Below are 15,126 nucleotides of genomic sequence, written 5' to 3'. Positions count from 1 at the left end.
ATATTTAAGATTAAAAGTTGTCGGTTCGCCCGATTCACTCAATTACACAATAATTTCGTATCGTTATTGTTGAAGTAAAAAACAATATGTTAGGCACTACTGACAAATAATGAAGGAAGACATCGTGACGAAAAATAGTTGCCAAATATTGGCATACGAAAAGAAACCTGTGCAATACGAAAGGATGTATCTAGGCTGGTTTAAATGAAGTTCCTCTACCCTTAGTTTTCATTTTTGTAAGAAGGGGGAATAATCTTGGACACCCGCCATCTCGGGTTAGAGAAAGGGTAGTGTCAGACGGTTACTGACTAAACCTAACGGCCGCCGCCGCGCCGCGCCGGTGACGACAGCCGAGTACTTACTGTTGCCGACAATTGGAACGGCATGGCATTTCTATGGTTGTAAAACGTCCAACATCGCAAAGGTTAAAGTCCTTAATAGGAAGTATTTTTTTTTAAGTATAGGACAGGAATACTAAATACTGTTGTTCAGCCTCTTTTTGATTTTTTTTTATGATCTTTTAAGTTATTTATTAATGTTAGGGTTAAGGCTATTGTTTAAATCAATCAATATGTTTTCGATAGCTCAAATTATAACTGAGGATGTGGGCTAGACGTTTTACCTTGGTTATGCAAATCAATACTTTTTTCAATAATTATCGATATAAAGTGTAAAAATTGTGCTCAATGAAAATAATCCTCCTTCTATGTCAAATGAGAAACTGCGAATAAGTATGAATTTAAATATCCGTGGACTTACATACCTACAAAAGATTTTATTCCACCACTAAAAATTATATTCTTTTTATTATTTCCTTTATTTAACCATAAACATATTGATTACATTTTTAAATATACATAGAAATACATAAAAACAACAACATATATTTAAACCGGCATCCGGCAACGGGAACAAGGCTCAAGCTGCCGGTGGTTATCCCCACGTCCACTCGGAGGAAATACTCCCTGAGGCTACATACCTAGCGATTATGGAAGCCACGACATGCCCTCACCTTTTGCGGGATATATAACCACATTACCGATGATCGCGGGTGGTGCATTCGATTTGCAGTGAGCATTGTGCGGACTCTTCTATCCAAGGCGTCCAGCTCGGTCTGTGTCCCCTTGAGTATGCCAAAGGAGTACATAATCACTGGCATGACCCAACCATTAAAGGCACGCACCTTGTGATATTCTGTCCTGATGAATGTCCTGATAAAGGACTTTTTAGTACCTTATTCAGGCGGCCAAAGAAACGTGTCTGTAACGATGGTTTCATGTCAGCGACATTAATGCCTAACGCTTAACGCCTAAGTATTTATAGGTGTCTGTTGAGGGGGGAACCTCAGGTTTATAGAATCCGAGTGCTGTATGCCCTGGGATTCTACAATCCCACATTGTTTTACATGCGTGACTGTACATGTGTCAACACCAAATTCCATTCTGATCATTCTTCCATCAGTATTTCCTGAAGCTTTCAGTAACTTCATCAGTTGCAACTTGTTGAAAGCAAACAATTTCAGGTCATCCATATATAACAAGTGAGAGATTATTAAATTCTCAAGCAGAGTGCTAAGAGGATTCAAGGCTAAACAAAACCATAGGGGACTCAAACTGTCATCTTGATATATTCCCTGCTCAATCCTAATATTTCACCGCTCAGTGAAGCATTGTATTCACGCACTTTTTTGTAGACTTCAAAAAAGTGCGTATATTTGTATCGATTTTATACAACTCCAGCACCCTCATGAGCCATGCATGTGGCACCGGATCATAGGCCTTCTAGATTATTAGAAGGCCTATGATCCAACATGTCGACACACACTTTTTCGAGCGGCGAACTTGTTGGCAAATAGTCTTATCAATAAGGAGTAGCTCCTTAATACAACGTGACCCATTCCTACATCCATGCTGAGAGGCAGATATGATAGAAAAACGATCATTATGGTTATTAATCTTTTCTCTCAGATAGTTTTATGTCTTATTATGATTGTTAGTGCCGGATATTTAATTAGAAAAATAAAAAATGTCGATAAGAAGATTTCAATAATATTAAATATTATTTATTATTTATTTATTTCATAATAATATTAAAAGTGTAAAGAAAAACATAGTCGCAACAAATTATAAAGAATAAATCAATACATATAGGTATTGATTTATTCTTTAAAAGAATTAGATTAAAAACAAAAACTCCTAGTTAAAATGAAACGAATTTTACGGATTTTATCGCGGTTTAATTTTTGGTTTTAGTTCCCGACGTTTCGACACCTTTGCAGGTATCATGGTCACGGGCAGACTGAGATGGTGTTCATCTTGACAGAAGATGTTGCTCGTTCTACCTTCATATTTTTAATTAATTATTTATGGTCCGACCTACGCAGTATGAGCTCACTATGTCGTGATGTCTTGCAGCGCTGGTCTTGGGTTTAGCCTTGAGTTTTTGTATTATTGGGTCCCAAGTAGGTGATATCTGCCAGCCATCTTCTCTATTGAAATTAGGGTGTTTTTTAATCTCAATAGCCTCGCGATACATCCTTGGTAGGAACTTGGATTCTTTAGCGAGGATCTGTGGTTGATCAAATCTAATATAATGGCTGGAGCCTTCAGCATGTTCAGCGACTGCAGACTTCGTTGAGCGGCGGTGATTGACGTCAGCGATGTGTTCTTTTTTAATTAAATTAAACCGCGATAAAATCCGTAAAATTCGTTTCATTTCAATGTCTAACATTCGCGTAAACCTAAGAAACCACTATGTAATCCTAGTTAAGTTAATTTTTAATGATTTTAATTAAATTACTCGGTTATTAGTCGTATTACAGAAGCAAAAAGTTTAAATTGCAATAAATTTTCCAAACGCATTGGTCTCTCGGAAATTATGCATGCGTCGTCGAAAATTAAAATACGAATGTGTAGCTAATAGAGATGGGAATTTAAAGTGTGCACTGAAACTTTATCGATATAAATTATTATAATTATGTATTGCGTTAAGTGTTTCTTTATTTTATTTTATTTTATTATATTAGGAAAACTTACCGTAATAACTAAAACAAAACGAGGTGGGTTTGCAAGTAAAAGTTCTAAAGATACTGGTCATTGTATGAGAACGCAACGTCTTGGAGCCGGTCAGGTGAACTGCACGCCAGTTGTCATCCACTGGCACTATAATCGATATCAGTGGTTCGATTAAACCGCATGCCTACGTCACGGCAACACATAAATAGTGTCGCGGTTCGATATGCAATTATTGAATGACCACCACCCGTAGTGGTGAAGCATAAGTGAACAACGATGGCCTGGACACTACATTTACTCGTCGGAATAACTGTTGTGAGAATTTTATCCATTTTAATTTATAAAGCCTCCAGAGAAACTACTCAAATAACGTTTATAATATTTTATTATTTATTCAAATTAGCTTGCAACGTTAAAATGGTTTTATTATACTAAGAACATCGTTAAATTCCTGTATCGCAGTGAAAATATCTGTTTTATGTAACTGATAGTCAACTGTCACATTTCTCAAAGCATAAATAAAATGAACGATATTTTGATAATTTTATAGGCGAATTTGTATCAAATCAAGACCGTTCTGTCTTATTGCATATGACAACTGAAAACATCGCCCATATCAAAAATTATTAATGCAATGAAATAAAACAATATACATACAGTAAAACTTTGTCAAATTAATCATTTGACATAGTTCAACTTTATAAACCTATTATTATTAAAACTAACCGAAACTATGAAGAGTCCTTTGGACTGGAGGAGCGTAAAATAAATTGGGGCATAGACTTTGTTATGCCGATTTATAATAACGGAATGGTTGAGGTCAAGATTTTGAGTAAATATATAGAGCTTTATATTTTTTCTGTTACAATAAATACAAATAGGGTAGACTTTACGTACAACTTCTAAAAGCCCAAGCCCCAATTTCGCCATTTACAATTGCCATAGTGGGACCTTCATAGGCTTAATTGGCTAATTGACGATATTAATAAGATAGCAGGGTTAAGATGGATGCGAATGAAAGTACTCAGGTAAATTACATAAAGAAAGGGAGGCCAATACCCTGCAGTAAGTCAATCAAGGCTGTCTGATTATTATAATGATAATAGATAAAACACTCTTTCACAGCAATTTAAATAGCGTCCAAAGAGTTGGGGCTAGTCTCGTTAAAGCGTGCAAATGACAATCCACCAGCGAAATATTGCCCATAGGACAAAAAACATTTTGAGTAGTTTATGTGTCAACATGAGTCATTTTTAAATATTATGAGAATATATAATTACTAAGAATATTCAGAGGTTACGTCACTTTCTATTACAGTGCGCGCTTAGCGGTCTTCAACTGGCATGTGCAGCTCCTCAAAAAGGTAGATAAACTTTTTTTTTGCTACCCTATTTTTTATGCGTGAAAGGATTAAATGTTTTCCTTCTAATACTCTTCGAAAACGCGTTAAATACTTTGCTGTTCTTTCTGTTTTCCCATAACAATATAAGCTTAATAATTCAAATAAATTATTTTTTAATTAGATATTTACAACAAATAGTCAGTCATAAAAAATATGAACATGAACCTATCAAAAGCAATTACTACGGACGCTATATCAATGTGACTCTTAACTTTTAATTTAATTAAATGTTACTAAGGTTTTCGATACAATTGAATTGAAATAATATAAGTAGAACTCATAATGATACAAAAAACGAACGTCTCCTGATTATTTTAGTATAGACTGTTATGATGTAGTTAACGAAAGTACTTGAAGTGTGTTTAGCGCCGAAATTAAGGGCAACGATTTTTGTACATTATCAATCAGATGCCGAATTTTTTTGTAGACAGATAAAGAAGGTTTTGGTATAAAATTGTAAATAATAATTGAATGAAGAAGTCTTTCTTCCATGTGGATTAAGCTACATAGCAAATCTAATTTAAAATCTTTTTTATATTTGACTGTATTAAAAAAAAATAGAATTTAAAATACGCAGACAAGGACATCATTCTGTAAATGTCTTACAGTTGGAAAATTGATACGCTTGAAAATATGGACATAACAGGTCAATGTTACGTGACTTATTAAAACTAACCGTCATTTCCATACATTTAAGCGTTTCTTATTCGTAAGTCAAATTTTACTTGGCTAGTGGGGCACGCATAACTCCATAACGCAAGTAACAGATATCGGGGAAAGACAGCGTTGCCAGTTTTTCTTTTTGACAAGTCGGGACTTCGGTACTTTTTGAGTGAAAATAGCGAGATTCTGCCGTCAGAAGCGGCACATAGTAAAAAGTCCGCTCGCGAACAAAACATAAGAAAACAAGTGTACGCTACGCCACTGGTTTCAAACAATAGTCTGTGTGAATGCTATGAAACGAGCGACATGAAAATTTTATTTAAAAATCGGGACGTCTGGCAACGCTGGGGAAAGAACAGCCAGACTAAAGTGGGAGTGGGCTCGTTACGTCGCCCAAATGCAGACTGACCGTTGGGCAAAAATCGTCACACTGATCGCCGGAGGAAGGACATCGTCGACGAGGTCGTCCGCGACGATGGTGGTGTGACGATCTAGTCAAATATGCGGGGTGAACGTGGCCGGAACTTGCACAGAATAGAGAGGTGTGGAAGAGAAAGGGGGAGGCCTTTGCCCAGCAGTAGGATCAAAAGCAGGCTGTAATAAAAAAAGTGGGGCATATCCGGTTTTGCGGGTAGACACAAACATAAAAGAATTTTCGACAAAAGACGATTTGAACATTTCAGATGCAGACTCTGCCATTACTACATTAGTACAGGATGTAAGCTCCAGATCTGGAAATGATTCAAATGTACCCGATAAGTGCAAACACTTAAACTACTGTAACATCAAACCTAAGGACTATCCACAAGAAACATTTAATAAAATGTTCCATGGAAAGATTACGGTAAATACGTCTTTATGGCACAATTTATCACAGAATTAAGTTTATAATCATAAAACATATAGTGCTAAAGTATGTAAACCTTTAACGATTTATTGAGAAGGTTTCTGAGAAGAGCTACAAAACATAGAGGATGATAGTATTTTGTCAATTTTCTGTAAGTGTTGTGATGGCTTTGCGCTTTGCATGGATTTGTATGCGCGAGGTGCTGTTCGATCCTGGCAAAATCCAATCTGGATTCCAAATATTAGAATTTGAAATCGCCAAAGCGTGGCTAGCGTGACGATTAATGCATAAAACCTTCTCTATGCGAGAAAAGGCCTGTGCCCAAGTGGGACGTATTTTATTATATCATATTATTTGAACCTTTTTTGTAAATTGAATTATTGATTCTGTGTTTCAGGAGCCAATATTCCAGCCAAGGTCTGTTATGGCGGATGATCGCCAAGAAGACTACGAAGATCAGGACGATTGCGAAGCAACAATCTTGGTGAGTACTTACACCTCAAAACATCTAAATAAGACACCATTCTTGAAATGTCGTAATATATAAGTAACAGACCTACTTACTTTTTTTCAAAATCGCGAGTTAGTTAGATGAATAGATACGGGCTTACGAAGTAATTACAGTTAAAAACAAAAGTTTAAATAATAATCCTGAGAAAATAATTGGTTATTGTATCACTAGTTCTTTGGTGTGGATTCCTTTTAGGAAATTTACAATTTTTCAATTCTTTCGATAAAATAAAAGTGGAGTTATGAATAATTTGCGCATATTCTAACATCCTCCAGGTGGGTATACGACAGGAAAATTAATATCGCTTATTACGCGAATAAAATACAATTTTTATCTTCGTTCCAAGAATCTGAAAAATCTTGTTTTTTGTCTCTCAGTCTCAGATTCTATTTCTTTTCAACAACCTAAACTGCTCCATGTGACTTGATACTTAGTTAATGGTAGACTGCAATTATAACTGAATGGTAAAGATCCACTCCAAAATCCACTGCGCGCGATATGTTGCGAGTTCAATCCCAGCACGAGAAAAGCATTTGTATGATCCACGAAAGCTTGCTCTAAGTTTGGGCGTCTTCTATGTGACTTGAATGTTAATGGAAGTCTACGCGACACAATTTTACTTTAACAAAAATTTAACAAATAAAATGAAAAATAAGCAATCTGCAAGGATCTATCGAAACAAACTTAAATATCGAATTGATTCGTGAACTTGCGCATTTATTCAAATGATTCACTTAGTTGATATTATATAATGAATGATTAACACAGACAAGCGGAACTAGGGAATGCAATCCCGATCCCGCGGGATATTGATCTCGCGAGATCTCGCGTAATTTTTCGGGATCAATCCCGACGCATCATATGACGAGATCCCGTTCGAGATTGACGGGATTGGGCGGCAGTGGTTCAAGAGGAATTAGAAGAAACTCTGCGAGCTTCTAAAAGTCCTTTTGCACGTATATCCACGTCCACGAGCTTAGACAAATTAGAATCTACTCTATATATTGGATCGCCAACCAGCGTTGAGTCGGAGAGGGCATTCTCAGCAGCGGGGTACATTGCAACGGACATTAGATGTTGTTAGCAGATGAAACTATTAATACCCTTTGTTTTTTAAGGAGTCATTTTCAAAATCACTCTTTTTCCTAATTCCCTTGAAATAAGCTTATTATTTTGATTACCTAATTTACCTAAGTTAATTTCCTTACATCCTGATTATTATTTAGTTGGTAAGATTAAAGAATAAAGGTTTTTATTTTCTTTCGAGTAATGTGTTATTTTAGTTAACCTCACTATCACAAACAGCATTTTTTTTTAAATTAGACGGGATCCCGAAAATTCCGGGATCCCGAAAATTCCGGGATCCCGAAAATTCCGGGATCCCGCGGGATCCCGAATTTGCAATCTCGGGTCGGGATTACATTCCCTAAGCGGAACCCACAGTGCTACACAAGGTTACAGCTTTATTTTCCATGGCTGTTGTGGTGCTGGGGAAGTGAGAGGGTCAAATACAGAGCTCCTAGCTTGTCTTGCTCGCAGTCCGTCAATAGTGACTTGTAGATATATTATGATCTTAAGATATGTTTTTTGTACGAGTACCTACTAGTATGAAATAGGTCCTACCAGTGGGTAGGACCGACGTCCTACGTCACGTTCTGTTTTTGTTTTGGACTAACTGTACTCAAACTTTTATTCCAAAAAACAATGTCGTAGGCGCGTTGCGGTTCTATGCATGAGTTGTAGGTTCTATCCCAATGCAGGTAGAGTAAAAATGTGACCTTTTCAAAGTTATATGTAATTTTTTGATTAATGTAAGACACCACTGACAAACGGAGTAGGAACACAACGTGAAGGAACCTGGATTCCTAATATTTAAATCTTAAATCGCCAGCTCGCATTGATCACAGTGCTAAATGCTTAAACCTTCCCTACGCGGGAAGAGGGAGGCTTGTGCCCAGCCGTAGGACGTTTATTAGCTCGTGTTATTGCATCCACATGGATACATTATCTATATCATTTTTCAAAGGGATAAAACAACAAATAATTCTCGAAATAAAAATAAAATTTACTTAGCCAATTTTATACAGTGGATGAGCCCTTAACAGCTTTTTTATTTATTAAATGTTTCATATTTCAGTTCGAGAGACTCTACCAAGTGAAATCTAATGAGGGTAAATGGCATACGGTCGTGCAAGCCCCTGATGAGAACTACTTGCAGATGGTGCGCATAGAGACTTGCGTGTAAGTTACATGATCCCACTTTATATTTATTGTTAACTAGCTTTAATCGCGACTTCGTATTTAACAAAAAATGCTTTATTTTCCTAAAATAATAATTAATTAAATAAGAATACAATAAAAATAGCCTATATTACTTCTTATTACATCAGCTACTTACTACTACAAAACGCTTGTCAAAATCGGTCCAGCCATTTCAAAGATTAGCCGGAATAAGCAGACAACCAGGCAGATAAAAAAATATTTTAGTATATGTACCGTATACATTTTCATAACTATACATGAAACAAAACGGTTATTTCGATATTAAAATAGACATGAAAATTGTATATATACGAATATATGTATGTATATTTAGTAATGAAGCTGCAGTAGCCTTGTGATAATGACCGCAGAATTGCCAAGCAGAAGGTATACTGTTAGATATTAAAACACGCACCGACTTATCGAATGAAGAGCGCATTTTTAGAAATAAATCACAGCCTCTGTTCTTCAGAAAGAAAACTTTGGGTCTTGGGCCTCATCTACATCTCGGTCTACAAGAGGATAGATAGAGAGGGTCTGTACATGCGTACACGGTTGTACTCTATCACATTTTCCGAGCAACTGGCTGGTGTCTTACGACATTGACGTGGCAAAAATCGGTTCGGATATTATTTGTAGTATAGTAGAAAAAAGTTTAAAGGCTTTACTCCATTTATTAAATAGTAATAGAACATAAAAGTAACGTTTTTGACAAGGATAGAGCGAAGAGATTCGTTCCTTCCTAAATTTAAATTACACAACTAAGTGCTTATCACAAATGAATGTTTACAATATACCAAAGAGCTGTGGCAGCTTTCTATACATCATTTTAGGTAGGAACTAAAATAAGCATCCCTAAATGAAATTTATCTCATTTTAAAGAGCATGTATTGCTGATTCAAAGGGAACATCACATTTCATTTTAACAGTTCGGAATAAGAAGGATTTTCCAGGACTAGAGTGTTTAAGACAAACCAATCAAAACTTATCTCGGTGAGATTATGTTGCTACAATAAGATTAAGAAGATGAAGATGCTGTAGTTTGAGGCTTCACCGTCAGATCCTGGATATCATCCACAAATAAAGTGCTCCGTCCTATAAAGCACCACAGAAATATAACAAACTCGTTACAGAGAATATCTATCGAGGTGTTTAGGGGAAACATGAGAACTTTGGATTCCTGGCACAAACAAACAAAGCCTTTATCTAAACCCATAAACAGTGTCCGTTCCGTCGTGGAAAACAAGCGTATGAAATAAATCACCATAAGATCACAAAAGTGGCAGAAGGAAAACTCAGTTTTATATTCTCGTTGTTTTTCAGGAATGCAGGAGTTACGTGCTTTAAAGACCACAGTGGTCCATTCTCATATGAAACACATTGCATACAGAGGAATAACGCGTGGGAGATGCTTGTCCATAGTCCAGAAACTGGACCCCAGACGATTAAGGTGGAACTGCCCGTGTGCTGTTCCTGTCATTTTAGACACAAAGATTACAAAAAAATATTACTGAATCAGGCGTGACCGGTTCATATTTGTGCAAGATTAATGGCAAAGAAGAATAGAGTCGTTAGATACCTCATATTATCTATGTTCCCAGTTAGATTATTAGTATATTCTAAAATATAAAATTCCCGTGTCTCGAAGTTAGTTACCGTACTCATCCGAAACGGCTCAACCGATTTTTACTAAATTTAATATGGTATTCAGTAGGTCCGAGAATCGACTAATATCTATTTTTCATACCTCTAAGTGATGAGGGTTGCTCACACTAAAAAAATTATTTTTATTTTTTGGGCGAAATAATGTGGCATTAAAAATACATAAAACTAAAAAAAAATATATTCGGCAAAACAACGTTTGCTGGTCAGCTAGTTAGTATATAAATAAACTGTTTCCTACTAACTTCATTGTTACTTGTCAAATTATTATATGATTAAAGTTATTTAACAAAATGTGAAGTTGTTTATTTGCTGACTTTATTATGTCCTATGTGCTAAAGCATGACTTTTGCCATGGTGGAAAGAAGATAGCGCACGATACACCACTGCACTGTCCTGTTTTGTGTGTTCTTAGTTAGCACTTAACTCCTGATAATGGTAGTGTTTAAGTGATATTGTAATTTGATCTAACCTCAAAAACACTATGTGATACCTGACGAACGTTAAGTCACAATTCGTGGCAACATTTCATATAGAAGCTTAACTATTTGCAAGATCCTATCTCACCTTTTTTATGAAAGGAAATCTCTATTGAACAATATAAGTCGTATTGTCGCTTTTGAGTTTACTAACGCGTATCTATCTGGTTCACCTGAATAGTTTAACACCTAACCGGTGTCCAATAGTCCAGACCGGAGTCAAGAAATTTTAATATTGGGTTTGAAAAAGAGATGCCGCTCTACGCCGTCTATCGCGCTGTCACGCTTCTGCAACAATATCAATATAACTTTAAGACGTTGTAGACTCTCAGATGCGGCGAAATACTGTGAATTGAATTGGTGGCAAAGTCATAAGCACTGCAAACATAAAGAAAGAAAATCTCTCTTTTATATTATTAATTTGAAACTGTTGTTCGTGTTTCAGGGCACCGGGAAGTTCCTGCTTTAAAGAATTTGAAAATGGACATGACGTAATATGCCATCAGCAGTATAACAAGTGGGAATTCATGGTTCAAGATGATACATCTGAATCTAAAACTAAGAGGCTCATTGTCGACCTACCCGTTTGCTGCTCCTGTCGTTATAAAGCTGCTGCATAGACTCTGTGGAAATTTACGACTGTTATTAATAATTAAATAATAAAGTATAAAACAGAGCTCTTACTCTCTCCTACCATAATGCTGTGCCCTACGGGGTTCCTCAATTGATCATTGTACCTAAAATTACCACCTGTAACTACATTATGGAAGCAATAAAGTATTGAGTATTGAAACTTCATAAGTCAACTAAATATATGTTTAAATAGCCGAATATATTTTTATTGGCGTCACCTGGGTTTAAAATGTTTTGTATACTCGCCTGAATTGTACAACGACATTTTTTTTTAATAGATAAATAAAAATAATTCTTAATTGGAAATAAACGACGTGATGAAAATAGGGTATGACGAATCATCATTACAAGAGAACACACCTTTTGACTTCTAAGTTTTATACTTCAGTATAAACGTTACCATAATTATTTATTAGAATGTTATTCAATACTTCAGTGCCACTAGTCAAGTTATTATTAAATCCATTTAAAACGAACTGCCGTTACTTATTTACTTACTTTCTACTGCACCTGTATCTCCGAGCGCGGCAATCACGACTAAGCGCGATTAATCACAACTACTCCTAGTCTGTGAGGATTTGTACCTTACAGTTTTAACAAAGCTTTGGTGTCCCAAGACTCTGCTGGTATTGTTTTATTTTGAATCTCTGAAAATCTGATGTTGTTGAAACTCTGACCAAGCTTTATGTTCACATGGAGGCGAAATACACCACGCAGCAAGTATTCTTTAAACAAAATTCTATCTACAGATTGCATTTTCCTTTCCCACCCAGAATGAGATGGCGAGTTTTACGGACGGCGAGGAAAATCGTAGGGTAGCCTTTGCCCTGCAGTGGGAAAGTAACGGTTAAATAAAAAAAATACAAAATAACAAAAGTAAAATATTACATTAAATAGCAGTGTTCGACACTTTTGCTACTACTAGTCGCCGGCTATAGATTCGTACCATCAAATAAGATAGTTACTTTTCACATCGACACAATTTTTAATAAATACGTAAGCACATTGTAAATATTAAAAAAAAATACATTCAACGGTTAACTTAATCGTTTTGGCCAGAATCGTTTCGGACTCAACATTATTCGGACTTATTAGTAATCGAATCCAAGACTATGTTACGATTTTTCGTCAATTCTTGTTCAATTTTGAGGCATTTATACAGGACAATTGAAAAGTATTTTTTTAGACGACTCCCCAAAGATGTTCATACTCGCAGGGGTTTTGCAAACAATTCAATGACATGCACAAATATTGTCTGACTCGGTGTAAGCATTTTTGGTTCAGACAAATACTTGGGATCAAATACACGGAAGTGAACCCGCGAACCCTCGACCTGACACAGACCTCTACTAATCTGCTAACCGTGAAGTCAAAGTAAAATATATTTTGCAATTACCGTGTATAACTCACTGTGGTTACACTTTGTTTTGGTTGAACAAGCTTGTTACTAAGCGAGTGATTTTATCAAAAGCCTCATGATTATAATAACAATCATCCAAAAGAAGATCCTTTTTTAATCATACAAAGATTTATAGAAGATAGAGTACTATATGAAAATAACGAATGTAACATTGAGATCCTTCAAATCTGAATAAGTATTTACGCTATTTTATATATGAAGTTGATTCTAAAACCAATGTGGGAATAAAAAATTGCATATTATTTAGAACCAGATCAATTTTAATAGAAGCCTAAATATCCACAAGCACCTTTTTTTCGTATGAAGTATAAAAAGGAATAAGTACGTTGTATTTTTACTTTTGGATTTGGTCACTTTATATAATTAGTCTTAAGCAATATTTGTGTTGAGAGAATAAATGAACATATTGATATTATTCCGTATATTTTCTTTTTTATCAAAACCGAAGCGAAGACCATTAACTTCGCCCATCTTTACGACTCAATTTACACTTTATTTATGTATTTGCATATCCGCTCCTTGTATTTGCTACAATTTCGCTTTTGAACTGGTTTTCGTAAGATACGGGGCAATCTGCAAAACTTTCTCCAAAGAGCAGACCGCGCTTGTAGAGACTTGATAAATGTTTCGATAAATAATCTCCGGCTATCTGCTACTCCATTACAACGTACTGTTTATGTACGAGACATCGTTTAGATCTCGGATACAGCCAACAGCAACCATAAGCTGCTTGATTTTGAGATTTCACTCTATTTAACCTTCCCATTTAAACTACAATCAGATTATAAAGTATTTGTTTTAATTTTGAAAGTAGAAACTACTTTACGAAGCTTCAAATAATTAGACTTTCATAACTTCGAGCTTAGCGATGAGCGCGTTAGACTTGTTGCCGAAGATAACAACGTATTAATTTAAAAAGAATGCTGTATCATTGCCCCAATGTTCAATCTTAAGAGTTACATTAAAATTAGTCGAGAAGTTCCGCATGTTATGCCTGACACAGAAGCGTCAGGCTATGTAATGACGGAGTTTACGTCAATTAACTAATATAATCCACACATAATCATTTTAAACAATTTGATACCCAGCAGACGTGCAAAAACATCTATAATATTGGATTTTCCATTCAATTGTTTCAACAAACGTATCGTTATTATTGAATTAATTTTGAAGTAAAAAAACAATATGTAAAGTACAAAGAAACCACTGACAAATCATGAATAAAAACATCGTGACGAAACATAGTTTCCATGTATTGGTATCTGAAATCGCCAACCTGCTCAACCTGCTCAAACTCAACCTGCTAACCCCTCAGTAGTTCGCATCGTGACGTGGGTTCGATCCCTGCGTAGGGCATGCATTTGTGTGATCCACGAGTGCTTGTTCTGAGTCTGGATATTATTGTGCATGTGATTTCTATGTTTGTGAACACCGCGACACAAGAATAAAATACCTAACTGCAGGAGAAGTTTTAAAAAAATAATGAAGAAATTGAATATTCAAGCTATAGAAAAAAGCCTGTGCCCTGCAGAAGGCTGAAGCAGAAGAATTTATATGAGCTGGTATAACTTAATATGAATACCCTTTACCCTTTTCTTGGTAAGGCGGCTAATTCTTCATGGACACCCATCATCTTTGGGGAGAGAACGGGTGGTGTCAGACTCTTACTGACTAAACCTAACCGCTAGGTGACGTCAGCTGCGTTTTGTTGCTGATATTTGGAAACGCATAGCATCGCTACATATGAAAAGTCCCTATTGGTGTCGCAAATGGATACTAAACTGCGCGGATAGTGCTATACATTACCAGTATAACACACTAGACTAGCACTAGACTAATGACTTGAATGGTTTTAAACGTCCTTCATCACAAAGATTAAAGTCCTTAATACGAGGGTTTTTTTTTAAGCATAGGACAGGAATACTGATCAGCCTTTCTTTGAATTAATTTTTTTTAATGTTAGGGATAAGGATATTGTTTAAATCAATCGATATGTTTCCGATAGCAAAATTATAACTGAGGATGTGGTCTAGACGTTTTACCTTGGTTATGCAAATCCATACTATTTTTAGATGATTTAATAGCTATGGATTATTTTAATTAACATTAATGTAGTGTTTGTAGTTTTTTTTTCAATATTTATCGAAATAGAGTGTTTAAAATGTGTTCACTGAAAAACAACCCCAATCCATGGATGTGAAATGAGACACTAGGAATGAATATGAATATAAAT

At 35.7% G+C, this 15,126-nt stretch overlaps 2 protein-coding genes across 4 annotated transcripts in view; one reads left to right on the top strand and one right to left on the bottom strand.

The window, feature by feature from the left end:
- The first annotated feature begins 3,285 nt into the window (after window positions 1-3,285).
- On the top strand, window positions 3,286-11,464 carry LOC113500488. The gene is made up of 6 exons (XM_026881310.1): window positions 3,286-3,329; window positions 4,332-4,377; window positions 5,763-5,923; window positions 6,324-6,410; window positions 8,575-8,678; window positions 11,286-11,464. The coding sequence occupies exons 1-6, from the start codon at window positions 3,291-3,293 to the stop codon at window positions 11,458-11,460; spliced, it is 612 nt and encodes a 203-aa protein (XP_026737111.1). The 5' UTR covers window positions 3,286-3,290; the 3' UTR covers window positions 11,461-11,464.
- LOC113500489 overlaps window positions 11,111-15,126 on the bottom strand; it is a 26,775-nt gene continuing 22,759 nt past the window's right edge. For all 3 annotated transcript variants that reach the window (XR_003401209.1, XR_003401210.1, XM_026881311.1), the window contains 2 exons: window positions 11,423-11,463; window positions 11,111-11,128 (listed from right to left, as the gene is read on the bottom strand). Coding sequence is in view for 1 of the 3 variants with exons in the window: in XM_026881311.1 (XP_026737112.1) it covers window positions 11,442-11,463 (22 nt within the window). In the remaining 2 variants the exon portion in view is untranslated. The remainder of the gene's footprint in view (window positions 11,129-11,422; window positions 11,464-15,126) is intronic.

Source organism: Trichoplusia ni, chromosome 14 (genome assembly GCF_003590095.1).
Source record: "Trichoplusia ni isolate ovarian cell line Hi5 chromosome 14, tn1, whole genome shotgun sequence".
NCBI classification, from domain to species: Eukaryota; Metazoa; Arthropoda; class Insecta; order Lepidoptera; family Noctuidae; genus Trichoplusia; species Trichoplusia ni.
Note: the sequence above shows the minus strand (reverse complement) of the source record. Positions and strands in the feature narration are given on the sequence as shown.